The 19028-nt window shown below is 53.7% G+C and overlaps 6 protein-coding genes across 6 annotated transcripts; 3 read left to right on the top strand and 3 right to left on the bottom strand.

Annotated features, from left to right (window-relative positions):
• Positions 1 to 46: 46 nt before the first annotated feature.
• Positions 47 to 1837, bottom strand: J4E90_007211 (uncharacterized protein; the record flags this gene model as incomplete). The annotated part of the gene is made up of 1 exon (XM_051436751.1): positions 47 to 1837. The coding sequence occupies one exon, from the start codon at positions 1835 to 1837 to the stop codon at positions 47 to 49; it is 1791 nt and encodes a 596-aa protein (XP_051289497.1).
• Positions 1838 to 2295: 458 nt separating this feature from the next.
• On the bottom strand, positions 2296 to 2663 carry J4E90_007210 (uncharacterized protein; the record flags this gene model as incomplete). The annotated part of the gene is made up of 2 exons (XM_051436750.1): positions 2296 to 2587; positions 2644 to 2663. The coding sequence occupies 2 exons, from the start codon at positions 2661 to 2663 to the stop codon at positions 2296 to 2298; spliced, it is 312 nt and encodes a 103-aa protein (XP_051289496.1).
• Positions 2664 to 3489: 826 nt separating this feature from the next.
• Positions 3490 to 4125, top strand: J4E90_007209 (uncharacterized protein; the record flags this gene model as incomplete). Its single annotated transcript, XM_051436749.1, has 1 exon — positions 3490 to 4125. The coding sequence occupies one exon, from the start codon at positions 3490 to 3492 to the stop codon at positions 4123 to 4125; it is 636 nt and encodes a 211-aa protein (XP_051289495.1).
• Positions 4126 to 5932: 1807 nt separating this feature from the next.
• Positions 5933 to 9382, top strand: J4E90_007208 (uncharacterized protein; the record flags this gene model as incomplete). The annotated part of the gene is made up of 1 exon (XM_051436748.1): positions 5933 to 9382. The coding sequence occupies one exon, from the start codon at positions 5933 to 5935 to the stop codon at positions 9380 to 9382; it is 3450 nt and encodes a 1149-aa protein (XP_051289494.1).
• Positions 9383 to 10205: 823 nt separating this feature from the next.
• Positions 10206 to 15962, bottom strand: J4E90_007207 (uncharacterized protein; the record flags this gene model as incomplete). Its single annotated transcript, XM_051436747.1, has 1 exon — positions 10206 to 15962. One exon carries the CDS (start codon positions 15960 to 15962, stop codon positions 10206 to 10208), a length of 5757 nt encoding a protein of 1918 aa, XP_051289493.1.
• An 865-nt stretch (positions 15963 to 16827) lies between these two features.
• On the top strand, positions 16828 to 17883 carry J4E90_007206 (uncharacterized protein; the record flags this gene model as incomplete). Its single annotated transcript, XM_051436746.1, has 1 exon — positions 16828 to 17883. One exon carries the CDS (start codon positions 16828 to 16830, stop codon positions 17881 to 17883), a length of 1056 nt encoding a protein of 351 aa, XP_051289492.1.
• Between the last annotated feature and the right edge of the window lie 1145 nt (positions 17884 to 19028).

Here is a 19028-nt window from a genome sequence, read left to right as displayed (position 1 = left end):
TCGTGTCGAACGAGCAAACCCGATTCTATCTCACGTCTTCAGTAATCTACTCATCCCCGTCATCGTCCGTCGTTTTAACGCGAGCATCAATACCCCTCCTCACTCTATACCGCTCATTAACCACCTCGACAGACTCCTGCCTCTCCCTCTGCAGCAGCGGCATATAATTCCCCTTCGCCTTCCCTATATCCCCTCCATCAAACAACCGCGGTCCGCCCCTCGCTATCCCAATACTCTGCTGCTCAACGGGTACCTCAGCATCCAGCGTCGACTGTCCCAAACCCGCAATCTTATCCAGCAAAAGCGCCGAAAGCGTCTCATCGACTTTGTTCCCCCGCCACATCTCCCAGACATCGTCGATCACGCCGCCGCGACCCCATTTCCCGCGGCCGATCGTGCTAGGACCGCCGCCTTTGCCTGTTCCTCTGGCTTTAGGCTCGCTGCCGCCTTCGTCGCCGATGTATACCCATTCTAGGCGGTCTTCGTAGCCTCGTTCGCGTTCTTCAGAGGTTTGCACTTCCGAGGCGTGCGGGAAGATGCAGTCCCAGAGGACAAGTGGGGCGTCGGATGCCATTTCGTATTTGGGCCGTGTGGGGTTGGCGGTCATGTCGAGGAGTTGAGTGACTAGTGATGGAGATTCGAGACCTTGGCCGATGAGGAAGAGGATCGACACTAGAGAGCGGACTTGGTGCCAGAGGAATGCGGAGCCATGGAGGGTGAAGGAGTATAGTTTTGGTTGGTCTCCGTTCTTTGACAGGGATGGAGCGGAAAGAGCGGGGTGTGATAGAAAGCCTGGGAGAGATAGTGGAGAGACTTCCTCGATGTCAGCGTGGTAGATTCGCCGTTGGAAGTTTGTTAGCTGTTTGCTCGCGTCGATTTTGCAGAAGTTGCGGAAGTCGTGGAGGCCGATTAGCTCTTTGCATCCTTTTCGCATGGCGTCGATGTCGAGCCAGCCTTCGCGCATCGTTTCTTGGTCATCTGCCGTGGTGGCACCATATGCGCTGGGTTTGTATAGACCAGAGGAGCCGGGCACAGGTGCGAAGCAAGGGTTGGTGAAGAAGTACTTGTACCGTCGTTCTTTGCAAGAGAAGCGTGCACTAAAGTCTTCTGGTGGGTTGGGGCACCACGCGTAAACGCGAATGTCGGGAGGAAGGACGCGGTTTAGAAGCTGGATGTATGGTAGTTCGTCGGTGAGATCGTTGAACGGCTTTGATGGGATGGTCTGGGTATCGTTTGAAGAAGGCAATGATTCTTCGTTGTCCACTTCCTCCTCGCCTCCCATCTTTTCTACAGGTTTGGGCTTGTTACTTCTAACCCTCACCCCAATGACCTGCCCAAAAGCACTGACACCCCGATCTGTTCTTCCACACTTGGAGTATTCGCAGCCATCCCAGTTTACATCCGCACCTTCCCTATCCCATTTTGCAAAGGTCTTTCTATCGATTCTTTCATATCTTCTCTCGTCACCTTCCGTAGGTATAGGACTTATCAACCGCGTCTTGATCAGCGCCTTCCAGACTTCTTCCTCGATTGTAGGTAATGGCGTGGTGTTGTTATTGTGATGCTCAAATCCATTGTACTTTTGCCCCAGATATGCAAATTTCAGTGCGATCAACCGCGTGCTGTATCTCGAGGCATCGAACGCCTTCGGTGGCGGCTTGTTGGCTCTGCGAAAGGCTAATGACTGTGGCGAGTCTGGAGGTGGTGATATCTGCTCGTTCGTAGGCACCGGGGACTTCTCTTCAGTCGCGCCTTGGGTATTCCCTCCGACTTGCTTCTCTAATTCTTGTATCCTTGCAATCAACTGCTGTTGCGACCAGTCTTCATACCCCGCCATGTTGCCTTTCTTCCCATACGCGATCCGCACTTGTACGCGTCGCGGAACCCTCGAGAGCTTGTGGAAGTCGCGCCGTGAGCAGAATAATCGATGTAGCGACTGTTGGAACTCTGGAAAGGCGTGGGGTAGCGGCCGGCGCATTGTTTGGCGACATGGTGGATGACTCTCAGCATATTTTTGGTATGCAGCCTGACGTTCAGGGTCCAGCGCTTCTAGCCGAGGCAGGAAAGGTCAAGTAGACCGGGGCATCCATCTCACATCTAGAGAGTACGCCCTTCAGCACCTCAGCATCACGAATTCAATCATGTCACCTTTCCAATAGCTCGGACACATGGCATGAAGCAACAAACACGTCGAGTTACTTGCGATCAGGACTCGAGACAAAATATCAATGTCTGACTGTCACGACCCAGAACTTGACACACAATATGCTATTCGGATTTTGGGGCCATTCTATCTTACAAAATACCAATCGCGATGTCTCCCCTAATCCTCGCGTAGACCTTGATATCCGCTTCTAGGTCCAACTTGATATGCACCTTCAAGCTACCCTTCACATCCGATCCATTGTCGAGACCGAATCCCTCGGTGGTCTCTTCGTCTTCCTCTTCGTTGTTGCCATTGCCACCTTTCTTCTTCTTATTCTTGTTCTTCGGTGCTACAGCGCTGGTGGCGCTGCCTAGTTTGCCAAGGGTATCACCAGGTCCGCCGTCGCGGCCGCCGGTGGCATTGTTGGCCGTGTCGGTGAGGCTATGAATATGTTAGATATGGCATGACAAGAGGTATTGCGGATGAGACTAGCGTACTTCTTAGTCGCGTCCGCCATCTTGAATTCAGATTCTGGTGCGGTTTCGGAGTCCGGTGTTTGCGGTGGTGTGAGTTGGGGGTGCGGTGGAGGTATAGTCAAATGCGGTATCTTCGCTTTCCTGCGATGCGGGAGTTGTGCTGACCACGCCAGAACTCAAAGTGTTGGTAGTGAGGATTTGAAGGAGTAGATTCCGATGGGTTATGCGAGCAAGTCTCGGTTGATAAACTTCTCGATCGAAGGTGCTGGACGGACATGTCCGAAGCTCCCGCATCTATCAGCCGCAGGTACATCATCGATCGACGGGTCGGCGAGGTGATCTTCGCGCGCATGAGTGCTGAATTGGCTATGGCATTGCCTGCGAGTCGAGCTTGCCTATAGTTCTAATGCAGGAGATGAGTAAAGCAACCGGCTAATGCTATAGCTTCGACTACAATTCCTCAATGAGGTTATAGCCTCTGTCCCAAAGTGGACTCACAACTCATGAGTTCCAAGGATCAGCCATATGAGGCTTGTTGTTCGTCATTGGCCCCGGCATTCACTATTGATCTGTCGATCATCTGGAACTAAGTGGAGCGGATACCGGAAGTTAGCCGCGCACTACTGCTTGATTGGCTTTGTAACTTTGCTCATGCAGCCACATGATGATCGCCTTGACTTTCGTCATGGGCTTTTACGCGAGATGCATGAAGTGCGATTGTGATCTATTGCTTTTTGTCGCGTCGTGATGTAGGGTTTCCGACGCACCGCATGTGCTACCTCACCAGTTAGCACATGTTACGCTTTGTACCTAAACACAACCTTGAAAGTATCCCAACGTACCGTCTCTGTATCAAAAGACTGAAAAATGGTGTTCGGCCTCCTGGCTCTCGTGGGAACGGTCCCTATGACCGCAACATCCGTTCTAACCCTGCAAAGTCAAACGGAAAACGCAAAGAAAGAGGCTGAGGAGGAGGACGACGACTGGAAAGGCGAGAAATGTCACATGCGATGTCGAGCGACCATGAGAACGCCGGAAGATCGCAAGGATTTGTTCAAGAACAGTCGAATTGTACTATGCGGCGGCAGATTGTACGTCCAGCTATCAACATACGAAGGACCGACGCATCATCCTTTCACCGGGTATTACCTTCCTTTCCCAAAGAAAGATTACGAAGGCATCGTATCTACGATCTCAGATAACCCGCCGCAGCTCAATTGGGTCTATCTGGATACCGAATCCGACATTTACCAGTTTAGCCATGGACTACGCGTTGACGCGGAGGAGGGGCAGGCTGGGCCTTTCGACGCTCGCGTCGGCTCAAACGGAGAGAAGCGCTACACCTTCGAGAACTGGGAGGGCTTTATCGCCGTTGAGAGTGAAGGCGAGCCGGGCCTATGGAGACTCTGCTTCGACAAATACAACGATGGACTGAAGGGCAAGATCCAAACGGGCCAAAGGACGGTCGAGGTAGAGCTGATACGGGAAGAGATGGAGGACTGATGGCTGATTGCGGCGTTGACGACTGTCCGCCTAATATCCCAATTCGCGACAAACAACGTTTCAGAGTGTATTCCTTCATTTGGCGCGTTCGTAACGACCTCCTGTGACTCAACCGAAGACACAAGCAGTACGATGGACTATGTCACGTAGTAGGAGGCGGTGTTTACTAGGAATCTGCGTCGTCATCTCCGGCCTCCGAGTAGACTGGCAGGTACCAGACAGCTGCCATCTACTGGCCTGGAACATACTCCGGTATCAGGTTTGCAAAAACGCATCTTGTAAATAGCTACGTTAGCTAGGTCAGATTCAGGGCAAGCCTTGTTGGTGAATGCAGAGGATCGAATTGAAGAAGCGCATTGCGGCTGACGCGTGTCTCCCGGCGATCGCGAATCGAAGCCCGATGACGACACTAGCGCGACAACAAGCATCGCGACTTCCTGTCAGCCTTCCTACTTCCAACATCTTTATTGTCCACTGCATCCCCTCAGCGACTTGCAGCACCGCATCCCGTATTTCCAAACAAGCGATTCCAATCGTAGCGTCTCTGTCATCCTCCTCTTGTCAACATGTGCGACTTCGTCCCTCTCCCGCTGTGCATCCAGTGCGGAACGTAAGTAATTCGCGAGCTGAACGTTCATGCCTTTACTAACCACACGCCCACAAATAGCGATCAGAACCCATGTCATTGTAAGGTTATTGGACCTACGATTGGCTTCGTAGTCACAGTCGGCATGGCTGTACGGCTTCCCTAGATTCCCCACATACGCGCGACAATCCGCTCATGTTTCCCAGATCTTCTGTTGGCCAGCATCGCTTCTCTGCTGCTGTTGCGCGACTGACGCTGGAAAGAGGTAAGTCTCCTGGGCGCATTCTTGAACTTGATACTGACCGCAGCAGTGTACTGGCTTTACCCGTGGACACGGGCAATGCTATCAGCAATGCGATACCGATATGACGAACCTTGACTTATCCGACGAGACCTCCGCGACTTCCTATACGACCTACGCTTTTTGGCGCTTCATTTCGCACACACTATCAGATTTGGCTTAGCAAGGATTGGAGAACTGGTGAAGAGCTGGCGGCTTGAACATGATACCCACCAGCGACTGGATCTTTACGCGTTATAATACATTCGTACATGAGTTTAAGCTTTCTGCGGTGAAGTTCATGGTGAGAAAAAAAGTAGGGCATCGTTAGTAGGGACCGACACACTCAGACGTGAGTTGAACTTGGTGGTTCACGTCAAACGTTACTCTACCAGCATTAATCTACTAACATTACTCTACCAACATTACCCTACTAAAATTACTCTACTAAAATCACCCTACTAACATTACGGTTTATAGACTACTGTTTGCAGATTACAGTTAACAGATTACGGTTAACAGATTACTACAACAGATTACAGTACACAGATTACCGTACACAGACTACTACAACAGATCCCGGTAACACTTACTTGTCGACATGTCACCTTTATGCTCCTCAATAGGACTGTTCGCTAAGACTCTTTCACTTACAAAAACCTAATTCGGAAGCGAGCTAGAACCAGCGACTACGCACGGCTCCAACACTCAATTATCTCACCCACCTGCAGCGGCGCCCTCTCAACCCCATCCCCTCACCACTTGAGAGATACGCGTGCACGCAGGTATCACTTGGTCATGAAAGAATAGCGGATACGTGCGCCGGTCTCTACCCCCGACAATCGCCGCCTTTGGACGCGCCGAAGAGCAAAGAGCTACACGTCAACAAAAGACTGTTTGCACGATTGCCTCTTTTGGATCAGTTTGCTTAGACAACAGAGATGCGTATCTACTCCCCCGCCCACGACATGGATTTCGAATACGATCCGATCGAGCCTCCCGCACGCTTTGACGACCCAAGCCTGCCCTCTTGTACCGCCTATGGTCCCGACTTGTATGGAGAGTTGGTCGGTTACGAGATGTTGGAGGCTGAGGTGGTGGCTTCTTGGTCCATGGAAGAGCTGGGTTACACGAACGATGCGCAACACGTGCACACGGATGGTCGCATCGAAGGCCAGCAACACCCACCGGATTACTACGCGGACAGTTCATATACGGATACGTGGGAAGACGGTCTGCACGAGATTGAGAATTTCGATTGGGCAAGCGATAAAGAGGATGAGGTAAACGGTAGTGAGCAGTCAAACAAGAGCCACGGCCAGGAAGAGGTTGAAGTTACCAGTGGCGCCGATACTCAGTGCTTGCATGACCAAGGTCAGGATGCGGGCCTCGTCGATCGCGAACCCCCAAATCCCTCTGAGAAGGTAGATTCGCCGACCACCCAACCCGAACTTTCTGTCAAAAAACCGAACAAAGCCCCACTGTCTGATGGAACCGCAATCGTTCCCACAGAATCCAAGACAAGCGCGGAACACACACCCTCTATGTCGCCAGCCTCCAAGCTTACCCCGGAACGCGAAAAGACGGCTTCGCATACGAACATACTTCCACATGTTACCGAGAAAGTAGAATCCGGTCTGCCAGCGATCGATGAGAAGCATGCCGAAGTCCCGGATCTCATGGATATCGACGACCTCACCATCGTTGCTGAAACCGAGCGCTTGAACATCGGCCCTCAGACGCAAGATAACGTGGCTGCCGAAGAGGGGCCTGTTGAAACTTACCCTATACCAGTCCTCCATGATGCCGACGGTAACATGCTTTCCGAGTTGCAATCTTGTTCTGGCTCAGAAGATGACAAGGCTGCGGAGGCATCAACGATCCCCCTTGCATCGGCTTCTTCAAGGCATGACAGCCTCGTGGTGCACAAGTCAAATCTGGAAAACTCTTCACAGGTCGACATAGCTTCCCAAAAGCCACGGACGGGCTTGTCGATGCAGCTAAAATCGTACGCAACCTCAGATGAAGTACAACAGACGCCGCATAATCCTGGTAGTGAATACGATGAAGAAGCTATTCAAAGTGCTTTGGAAGCATTAAGCCGAATCCAGACGCAGAAAGATCGTTTGGATAATGAAGAGCAGCTCGATGAAGGCTCCGCGATGCAAATTGGACCTGCTACCGAACCTCTGCGATTGCCGCCAGAAGCGCTTCCTGAAGTGCGAGACTCTCCGGCACACTTGAAAGCTGACAAGGCGCCGGAAGTCACGTCTGAACTCACAACTTCCGTTCTACCAGATTCTTCCATGATCACTGAGGGTGACTCGTTAAGCCCAAGATCGCCTGAGGCACTCTCGCGTGTCGAAGAGGATGTTGAAGGACCATGGCAAGCGCAGTTGCGGGATGCGGCCGCCGACTCACTGCCTAGCGTTCCCTCCGAACATTTGCCCTCAAAGAATCTTGATCATAGCGATCCATCGATTAGAAAATCTCTGGAGATCGCAGCTGGAGAAGCAAGTCCATTATTTGCGGGTTCGACGTCGGAGCTGCAGTTGGAAAGCAATGTGGCCTTACCGCCCCTGCCCTTCCCGTCTGAAGACGAAGTACGTCATGAGAAATCTCAGATCTCGCCTGCTGAAGTGCCCGCGGATGAAGAGAACGCAAGTGCGGCGAAACTAGCTCATGGGCTGTCCAAGTCTCCAGCCCCATCCGACGCAGAGCCAGATACTACGATTGCAGACAGCACCACTGTACCCGACGTCGATGACAGTACCAATGCGCCAGCCATTCCCGAAGAAGATCAAATGGAAAATGTATCGTTTGCCCACAATATGGATACTACCGAAGACGTTGGTTCTACAACAGAAGTACCTGAACCAGAAACCCAGCCTGTTCACCACCATAAGCGATCGAAAGCGTCCAAGAACACAACGAGCGTTTCCGAGAGTGACTCAGACGGTCCGGTCAAGAAAAAGCGGAAGGCTAATATCGCTTCCATTGCTAAGGCACGTACTATCAAAGCTGCAAACAAGAAGCCTAGCAAAGCCCCCAAAGATCAGGAAGACGAATCTACGCCACCGCCAGCTACGGGTAGACGTACTACGGCCAAATCGAAGAAAGAGGCTGCTCATGTGAATGTTGTCAACAACGAACCGACTGTATCAACCAAGCATGGAGGTGCAATGAAACATACCGGATCATCTGCGAAAGCACCCATCGTAGTTGAATCTGATGATGCCATCATCAGTGCTCAATCTGACCAGGGAGGCGACAGTGCCGACATGGACGAGCACTTCAGCGACGTCGAGAATCCGGCAACACCTAGCAAGCAAACACCCGCCGCTGAAATCGTTCTAGGTACACCGATGTCGAGACCGTCAGTCTCAAAACGTGAACTTCGGGGCCTTACTTCAACGTCGTACAGACAACACCCGTCAAAGGCAAAGCCTATATCGCGTAAGCTGTTTCCACCGCATAAGCCCGAGGCTCTAGGCGAACTCATGTCAAGTATGCCAGCTCCTGCAAACTCGGCAACTGTTCCAGTCAGTGACGCTGACTCTGTTGATCTCTTTGGAGACTTGGGCGTCCCTGATACCACTACCAAGGCACCCAAACGTCCTGCACCAAAGCCTAAGGCTACTCCAGCGAAAGCTGCGAGAGCGAAGAACGGTCCAGCAGCTCCAGGGCAGATGAAGAAAATCCCCGCTACTCGTGCTACCAGAAGACGCAATGCTTCGCCCAAGAAGGAGGGAAAGACCAAGTCTAAGGAACAGGAAGAGTCTGAACTACTGTTGCTATTCCCCGAGCCAAAGATCGATACTAAAGGACCTAGCCCAGAGGTGGACGTGCCCACTCCCCCGAGGCCCCTCAGAAGAACCACTAAGCAGAGCATCTTGGACGAGCCTGAAGGCGACTATGATGCTCACAAGATCAACGGCGACCCTGAAAACGCCGTTGAAGACGACGACGATGATTCCGAGGATGCACGAGAAACCATCGAAGCGTCTGCCGAAGACAGCGACACTCCCCCGCCATCCAAGAATCCGGAGCTCAAGAACAAGCCTCTGATGCTCGGTGGCCACACCATCCGCCAAACCAGGTCTCGCGCCACCACCACCCCAGCTCGCAGCATCGCTCTCAAAGCCGGCCCCGCCAAGAACAAGTTTGGGTTCACGCCTCCCCTAACACGACAGGCGAAGAAAACTGCCAACGTTCCTAGTGCGTCCGCACCTGCACCAGCCAAACCTGCTCCGAAGGCCAAAGCGCCAGCAAAGTCCAAAGCGGCTCCCAAGCCGGCTAAGCAGCCTTCTGTACGCAAGACGCGCCAAGCGTCTGCGATGGAAGAGGAGAATAAAGTCAAGTCTAAGAGGAAGCTCAGAAGCGACGGTTGATTGGCTTGAGCTCAGTTTGTGTGTACTGGAGGATTCGAGGGAATGGGTAGCTTCTGGGTATTTGAATGATGAGATGCTCATTTTGCCATTGGCTTGAGATGAATGAGGGATGGATTGGATAGTGTACAGCGCTCTCGCATGTACTTAGAAGAAACAAAAAGGCTACCCTGGCTCTCCGCTAGAAAAGACATGAAAAAAACATCGATGTGTCCAGAGTTTATCTGAATACAATCTTGGAACCACCCCATCCAAGGAAAAAGCTGAACACTTTAGAGCCTACTTTGACCTTGCGTCACACCCTTTGCATGTTGCTTTCTTGATGTAGGCTGCAGAAATGTCAAAATCTTCCATCAATGAGGTGGAACCGTGTCTATATGTATTACTATATTACTAGCCAAGTCAAACGAAACGATGTGAAGAATAGCCCACTTCTACCGGATGTAATGGTAAAAGGGAAGGAAACGCGACACAAAAGGAGAAATTTGTCAATGACGAGAGAAAGACTTTGTATATGCAACAGCGAAGTGCAAGTGCGGGACGCGAAAAAACGCCAGTGTAATGCTTTCTTTCCCATCCCTATCCCCTCCAACAATACACCAACGATGACAGGAAACTCAACAAATGGAACGACAACGAGAGAGAAGCGACAAAAGTGGGGACCATGATCCTAAACTCCAATATGCAAGCTTCACGACTCGCCATGGTATATCACGGCATTCACGCCGCTGCTGCGCAGCCCTACAGCGAATGCGTCTGGAGATTAATTACTGCAGGAACTGTCAGTACGAGATGCCATAAAAGTAGAGGGGACAGTGCAAACTTACTAAATCTCCAACGGCGCAATCTGATCGACATTGTACAACCACCCGCCACCTCTCTCTTCACTCTCCAACCAGTCATATGGCCAAAGCACAATATGGCCCTGGACCAGTTCTAACAGCCGCTTCGCATCCTCTTTGTCTAGCATGATATCCGCGTCTGTAGCGTTGAACTGCCTGTTTGACGACTTTGTCGTGGCGCGGCGACGGGAACGCTTGGTATTAGAGCGGTTGGGCGTGTTGTTCGAGTTCTGGTTCTGGGGCAGCGCGTTAGGGTGGATGGGCGGTTCAGAGATAGTGACGCGTTGAGAACGTTCGCGGTTGGAGTGCGATGTTGGAGGTGGGTTTTGCGAGTGCGATGCGAAGTCGGTGTGTGCGCTCTCGTTGGGGACGGGCGGTGGAGCGGGGAAGGTGAAGGTCTTCTCTGGAGGAGCGGGATTCATGGGAGAGACTACGGCGTCGTCGGCGGGCTCGGGGGCTAGCTTCTCATTCAGTGTTGTGCCGGATGCAGTGTCGAGGTGTAGACCGCGTGTAGCGGGGGGAGGCGGGCTTTGGGATTGTACGCGCTTCTCTTGGTCATCGGCCCATTGCTCTACACCGCCCATGCTCGAGTGGTGGGTTGTTCCATGGACGTTCTCGCCGTTGACTCTGTCCGAGTTGTTCGTCATCTTCTCGGTGAGCTTCTCGCCTAGAGCGCCAACCTGCTTGCCGACAGTACCAGCAGTCGAGGTGAACTTGCTCGTGAGACCAGTGCCGGGCGGTCCAGTCGTACCCGGGGCATCCTGCTGCTTGTGCATTTGGCTCTTGTCTCCACCCTGAGATTTGGTGAAACGTTCCGAGAATGCAGCGTACTCCTGGTACTCCTTCCATGTTCGGACTTCGTTGTCTGGCATGCAGCGGAAGACTTGGCGGAAGAGCTTGGTGTTGTTCTCTGCAATTTGATGCCAAGTGTCGAGGAAGAAGGTGTCGTTGATGGGATCGCGCATGCAGTCTTCAGTCACGACAGGTCGACGCATTTCCGAGAGAAGAGGGTTGATGACGGAAGAGGAACCCTGGCTAAAGGTTCGTTGTAGAGCAGGCGGGCCGCCGATGTCCGTGTCATCCGAAATTGGCAACGCAGGCAACTGGCTGAGCTGTGTCAAACCTAGCTTGAACGTGTCCATGCGAGGTAGCTTAGGAGGTGGGAGGCCAGCATAGCCAGTTCCGTCAGTCTGTGCGCTGACGTTGCTGGCCCTGGTGCCGGTGGTACCACTGCGCTTGCGCGTCTTGAGTGTCGCACTCTTCCTGGGTATAGCTGCAGCACCTTCAGCAGCGATATCCGTAACGAGTTTCTCATGACCATGCTCGTCGATGTAGGAATCTCTGGCTTGCGTTATGATCGGTCGGACCTGCTCGGCTTCCAACATATGATCAGCGCCCTCGCCACGAACATCTTTGGTATGCGCCGTGTTGTGTTGCACACGAGAATCCGCCGATGGCTTCTTGGTACTTTGCAGATGAGGGTTTTGGTCCTGCGCCCAGTCGAAGTCATGGTTGAAGCTGTGTAGCTTTTCTGCCTTCTGGATGAGCTCATCCTGCATCTTGTAGTTGTTCTCTTCTAGCTTCTGTTCAGTTGCGCGCTGAGCCGTTGGGGATCCTGGACCAGATGATTCTGTCTGGAAACCGACGCTATCGGCATCATCAGACATCTGGCTGAGCATCTCCTCTTCAGAGATGCAGTCAACATCGACACCCAAGTGCTCCCGCATGAGACGCATACGCAACGTGTGCGGAAACTTGCCCACCTTGTATGGCTGGCCACCCATATACGAATCAAGTAGCTCAGTATCGCGGATGACGGCAGCGATTTCAGAGTCGCGTGATCCCAACATAGAACGCTCGTTGATGTTTGCGGACCCGATGATGGCAACTCGGTCATCGACTACCATGATCTTCGCATGGATGTACAACTGCTCTGTGACCAGCATCTTGTTCGGGCCAACCTCGCCCCACGATCGGAGTGCGTAGAAGTTGATGTAATCCTCGGGCTCGATACCGGCAGCTCGCAAGCGTCCGAAAATGGAGCCTTCACCACGGCAGATGCTGTGGTATTGGCACGTCATAATGAGACGAACACTGCTGCCTTCTTGTTCGTCGACAGTGTTTTGGTATCCGGGCATCAGCGGAAGCATGATGCATGCTCTCCAGTCTTCGTCGTTGGCATGGGCACGCTTGATACGGTCGACAATCGCATCGTTGATCTTGTTCTCAATCTTCGTTCCCAGCACTTCGCCGCTACTGATGTAGAACTGGTTCTCGATGTACACGAAATGCTCGGATGTGGCAATCATCTGCACGTACGCGTTCATGATACTATGCTCAACCTTGTTAGGTGTACCCAGAGACCAGGCACAGGCGGAACGTAGGATCTGAACTTCGCAAGTTCCATCAAGCCCAAGAGCTTCTATATCGGCGGGGTTGAAGTCAGGCGGAGGAAGGAGGAAGGGTGTCGGTCGCGAAGGCTTGCGCTGGCGAAGGAGGTAGTTCCATCGCTGTACGAAATGGCGGGTCAAGTCACGAGCGGGTTGACCCACGATCTGCATTCCGACGTCGTGCCACGGCATCCTTGGGACTCTCGATCGGTCGTACATCTCCTCGTAGGGTTTGTCGAGAGCGAAGAAGTCTTGCACACGGGGATTGGAGTAGTCCTTACCTGGCCACAGCTGACAGTGGTCGGCGTCCTTGGGCGTATCATCGAGCTCGAAGCCTGTCGGCTTGTCGTCAACGACGACGTGTTGTGGTGTATCCCAACGACCAAAGCACAGGTCAACGCCTCCACAGAAGGCTACAGTGTGATCGATTACGCAAATCTTCTCGTGATGAGACCAGAAGAATGTGTTCTGGCGGATCTGGTTTGGGGATCGTTGGACGAAGATGTTTGGGTGGAGATCTAGCAGTGAGAACTTGGAGTACTCAGAGTCGATAGGAATAGCAGCGCCGATGTTGCGATACATAATCACAAAGATCTTGACACCTTCCTGCGCTTTGCGCTGCAGCAGTCTGTCGAGCCTCCACTTCTGGCTGATAGCAGCTGGACGACGCAAGTAAAGCTCTGGGCTGAGCCACCAGTCGTGAATGTAGATGACGTCGCGTGCCATACTGATAGCTCGGGATACATTCCACATGTAGTCACGACCGTCTACAAGCCATTGAGCGTAGATCTTCTTGCGTACTGGAGCGAAACTGTCGAACCGCTGGCGTTGGGACCACAATGTATTCTGTGACATGAAGTTGATGGATTCCTCGAACTGATGCAGCATCCGCTCATTACGGGCAAGTAGCTTCATCTTGCGTTCAGCGTTAACGAGCTTGAGCTGATGATGACCTGTCGCAGACGCTTTTGCTTCGCTTGCAAGATCTCTGGCTTTCTTATCTCGTATCCTGGCAGATTTGGTATCGAGATGGAAGTCGGCATCGACCAAGAAGACATCGTAGACGTTCATCTCCTCCGGCGAGTCTACACAAACAACATAGCTGTGTCTCACTAGGAACCACTTCGGCCAGTGGCGGTTCATCATGGCGAGCTTGGTCCAGCCTTTCCTGTTGTCAACGCCTTTGGAGGATTTGATCATCATGTAGCCTTCCTTGCCATGGTAGCCACCCTCAGCCGCTAGGCGGACACCCAGAGCAGACAGCTCGAGGAACTTGCACAGGCGGTTGCTGTCAGGACGGAAGATGAGGTAGGTCATGAGACCTCGCAGATATTGTTCCAACTTCTTCCGTTGGCGTTCATGATGATTCTGTTTCGCCTGTAGAGGCTGACCGGCGGCGCCAGCAAAACTGCCCTGTCTCGCTACAAGGGCACCGACAGCACCCTGAGCTTGAGAACCACTTACGCTTGACTGTCTGCGACCTAAGAATGAGGACTTGCCTCGCTTGGGTCTGTTGGGGCGTTCGGTAGCGCTTGCATCGCCGTCTGGTCCGCTGGCTCCTGCTGCAGCCTCTTCCTCCTCTTCCTCACCTTCGTCATCAAGGATGCCGTAGCCTCGAAGACCTCGGAGATAGGGCAATACACTTCTGGGGAAGCGTGGAAGTTTTGTGCGTGGATCTTCTTTCTCTTCTTCCTTCTCGGCCTCGCCGTCTTTGGATGTCTTGTCTTTTAGTTCTCGCATACGGTTAGCCGGGCGACTGCGGAAAGCATCTTGCTTCTCCTGAACTTTGAACTTGAGATGCAGGTTGGCAAAATCAGCGACACTCCTGTAAACAACCCACTTCATCCTGGTCAGGCCACTGCCGTATTCCAGCTCTATGCGCAAAGCAGTATGCCGATCGCCCTCCTTCTTTGCGGGGCGGTCTGTGTCGGTGATGGTAACCTTGAGCTGCTCGAGAAGGACGGGAATACGCCTGTGGCCGTGCTCATCGCGTTGGAACATGCTGGCAAAGAACAAGGCTGCGGGTGCACCAGCAAGCAGTTCAGCCATCAGCTCGGCCGACTTTGCGTGGTCGATTTGGCGTTCGGCCTTTTGTCGGTTGCCGAGCAGCTTGAGGCTGTTCTTGATGGACTTCCACTTCTGCGCACTCAAACTTGACGTCCGCTCGCTACGCATCCGCCATGGTGAGGGCTGTGTGTCTCCCGCCGCACCCCTGAAAGTAGTCAAGCTTCGCAAGTTGCCGGTAGGACGATTCTGGTGACCCTCTTCCTCGCCGTTGGGGTCGTGTCTTCGCAGACCTCCGTACGAAAGTCCCCTCGCACTGTGTAGTCCGCGTGTCCATGCGCTCTCCTTTGCGATGCGCGAGCGGCCCTCGTCCTCTGAGTAACCCTGACGCTCGTTCTCGGGTATGTCATCCATGGTGGAGCGGCGTAGAAAGCCCGGGCGGGTCGAGGTAGGCGTCATGGTGGGTGAGTCACGCGAAAAGAAGCCGCCTGTTGTCTGCTTGGGCGTGGTAGGGGCCGTCTGGGTGCCTTCGCCCTCGCCGTCGAACCAACGGCGGCTGCTCTTCCGCCTCTTTTGTCTCGGTCTTCTTGAAGCACCCTCGCCAGCGCTAGACTCGCCATCAGCATCGGCCTCGCTGTCGTGTCCCTCGAATCGCGGCTCGTCGTGCTCAGATGTGGGCGAGAGCTGGCCATGGGGTGAGCCTTCATGGCCTGAGCTTCCCCCCAATGCACTCAGGCTCCTGCCGTGTCCCTGCATGGGCGCTGCCAGTGCCCTCAGCTTGCCCATGAGCGACGAGCTCTGTCCACTCCGCTCCTTGCCCTTCCCTTCGCCGTCTTCGACCTCCCATGACTGCTGGCGCGAGTTGGCGGCGGGCGGATCGGATGTGAATGTGGCGGAGCGAGCGAACTGGACGCTCTTGCGCTCTCGGGGTGCGTCGGAGAGTTCGCCCTCGGTAGGGTGTCGGGACATGGGCGCAAAGGGCGGGTAGTAGGAGCTGGTGGATCCATTGGACATGTGCGAGGAAGGCTTCGGGGCGCGGAGAGGGGCTTCAGCAGCTTCGACGGGTACGGGGATGCTACCCCCGTTGGCGTTCGCTGGGACATGGAAAGGGAATTCGCCGGCTTCCTTGCTGGAGATGGGCGAGCCGGTTGGGGCAGAGCGCATGATCTTGGGGGCGCCGTCCGAGGGCGAGGGGTTGTGTATGTCTTGCGTCTCATTCCTGGGCTGTCCCAGACTAAGCGGCGATAGCAGTCGGCCGGACTCGTCTGTCCTTCCTGATACTGCAGGCGATCGCGAGCGAGGGCTGCGCGTCGTGGGCGAGCCCCCGGTCTTGCTGGAGCCAACCATGGTAATGACACGGAAGAGGCAGGAAGTGTCGGTGGGTGTCTTCTCACGGCGAGGTCGCGTGGGGGTGTGGTTGCTCGGCTTCTAGGGCGTTATACAGCCATGGCAGCCAGGAAACGTGCTGCTGCCGTCACTCGTCACGATGGATTGATGGAATGCTGCCCCAGGTGGAGTGGCAGTAGACTCGCAGTGACAGGTCTATGCCATGGACAGGCGAGAGAAAGAGACACGCGGCGCAGGTGATCAGTGTACGTCGTGCTGGGTCCCTGCGCGGTTCGAGTAATCTCCCAGGTGCTTTCCCCGGGCGTGAACTGTCTGGTTGCGCTAATACTTCCAAGGTTTTGGCGTCAGGGGCCCTCTCCGCCTTGCTGACCGCCTGCACCGCGTCGAGGCTCCACACCACAGATATGTACGATGCAGCGCCCTGCAGAACGCGTCCAATATCGCTTTCGTCGCGTTCGTGACATCGCATTCACATGCAACGCCCGCTTCTCTGCGAAAAAGACTCGATGATGTCGCCGCCGTCTCTCTGCGGCGTGGCTGCACCCCGCACTGTACTCCCAATCACTACAAGCATACCGAACTCATCACACGTGGGCATAATGGAAAGACCCCTTGTACCGCTGTATAATCGCGCCATGCATCCATATGCCATGGCCAGCACATCGCCCAGTGCCGCCCGTGAAGCTTGTCACACGATGATGTAGTTCTGCCGTCGACGGCAGCCTCGGTCGACGATCCCCTGCCCCTCCGCATGCCCACGTTCCAAGATACACCAGACGAATAGCTCCCTATTCTCTTCTCTAGACTTGCTAATTGCCCAACCCTATATCGCTATCCTCACTATTCTTAGGCCCCATCAGCCAACATGGCAGCGACTACGAATCCTCTCCACGGGACGCAGAACTCGTCCGACCTCCCCGTCTCCTCCCGCACCATCACAATCGCCGGCATCCTCGTCGACGTCCATGGCCTCGACCAACTCCCTCCTTCCCCATCGTCAGTCGCCTGCCTATGGCTCCTCAATCCGCGATTGCAGACGAAAGAGACCATGGCTCCCATAGCCAGACGCGTCATCTCTACCTGGAACAAGCGCATACAAGATGGCCGGGCGGGCAAGAACCCTAAGGGTTTAATCGCTGCTGCATTCGACCAACGTAATCACGGATCGCGCAAGGTGGACGATTTGCACAACCAAGCCTGGAGGGAAGGAAACGAGACGCATGCCCAAGACATGTTTGGATGCTTCCACGGCACCGCGACCGACACCTCTCAGCTCATCAACCATCTCGAATCCTACATCTTTACCGCCAAGGATAGCCCCAAGATCGAACAACACTTTGCCCTCGGTATCTCGCTGGGTGGACACGCGACATGGCACTGCTTGCTAGGTGACCCCCGCATCACCGCTGGCGTAGTCGGCATCGGCTGTCCAGACTATACGCGCTTGCTGACTGACCGCGCACGCCTATCCAAGAGAAAGACATACACGGAAACAACACCACCTGGTAGCGCATTTCTCGGATCCCCCGACTTCCCACAAGCGCTGCAGGACGCCATCGCCCAGTATGATCCCGCCGGTCTACTGCTACCGGGCATGTTCAATCCTCTAGGAAACGACACAATACCCGATCAAGAGCAGCTATCTAGAATGAAGGTCCTGATGAAGGAAAGACTTCAGGGCAAGTGCATACTGAACCTTAGTGGTCAAGCAGATAAGCTCGTTCCCTACGCAGCGGGTGAGCCGTTCTACAAGATCTTCAAACAGGTACTAGCAGAAGACCCGAGTCTCGACATCACCTTTGAAGACGTGTTATTCGAGGGCGTAGAACACGCTTTTCCGAAGCCAATGGCAGACAAGACAGCGGACTGGCTAAGTGACATTTTGGCCAAGGACGATGGGCCTATGTCAAGTAAGATATAGTGAAGCGCACAGCAATCGCAAATAATTGAAGTTTCAAACGCATCAGTATGACGGCAGGCAGTACTTATTTGCATTTCTTGTCACTCTCGTTCACCCTCTACTTCTGTTTCTTGCTACTACCAGGAGTACCAACCATCTTGCTTCCATGTCTGCCTCCAGTCGACGCACTCTGCGCAATCTGCGAAACCGCCTAGCCCCAGAACACAGAATCCCGCTCTACCACGCCTTCTCCACTTCCGAAGAGCAAGCAGCCTACGTCGATGACACAGTCCCTCCCCCCGCCATCATCCCTTACGCCGTGAACAGCTCGCCCACGTTGACTGAAATATCCTTAGCGCGGGAAATAATCATCAGGCCCTTGGAAGAAGACGGCGATGTTTACGACCAAGGAACTTCAAGCAACCAGCAGAAAACAGCGGAAGAACACGTTCTTGAACGCATTGGCAGATTAATCGCAATGCTTACACTGTACAACCTAGCCAGGTCGTGTGATGAGATCAAAGAAGATGATTGGGAAGAGTACATCACACCCTACGAAGAAGGCGATCTGGAGATGCTGGAGCGTATCTGCCCAAAGCAATGGTGGGACGAAGAGATAAGAGAGGCATGGCCGAATCTCATCGTATTTGCGCGGCGGGCAAGGAAAAATCGTAGTTAAAACTGATTGCACCAGGTAGTCCACTCACACTAAAATAAACCTCTCCACCAACCCCCCATCATCCATCCACTCACACACCCCCAAATCCTTCGCTGAAAAAGGAACTTTACCCAACCTCTCATACACATTCCCTTCTCTCCCCTCTACCCTCGCCACAATAATCGCATGATAACTTGCATCTCTCTCCATCTCCACAGGCCTTACATGCTTCCACAGTATCGCAGCCCACAACTCCCTCCCCCTCGCCCTCTCCGTATGAGTCTGCGTGTCGAAACAAGTATACGTAGGCTGCATGTCCCCCTCCAACGTCTCCTTCGTCTGCGCCACAGCACCCTTCTGCCGATTCGGAAATACATCGCCATCTCCTTCTCTCTGTTCGGCCGCAGGGTACAAACGTTCCAGCGGCGCGCTAATGTCTATATACCCGTCTGTTACCTCGCCGAAAGGATTTTGCGCGCTCTTCAACGTAATACTCGTAGCGTGGATC

This window comes from Alternaria incomplexa, assembly GCF_024043165.1.
Source record: "Alternaria incomplexa strain BMP 0042 chromosome Unknown scaffold_10, whole genome shotgun sequence".
Taxonomy (NCBI): domain Eukaryota; kingdom Fungi; phylum Ascomycota; class Dothideomycetes; order Pleosporales; family Pleosporaceae; genus Alternaria; species Alternaria incomplexa.
This window is presented reverse-complemented; position numbering and strand designations above follow the sequence as displayed.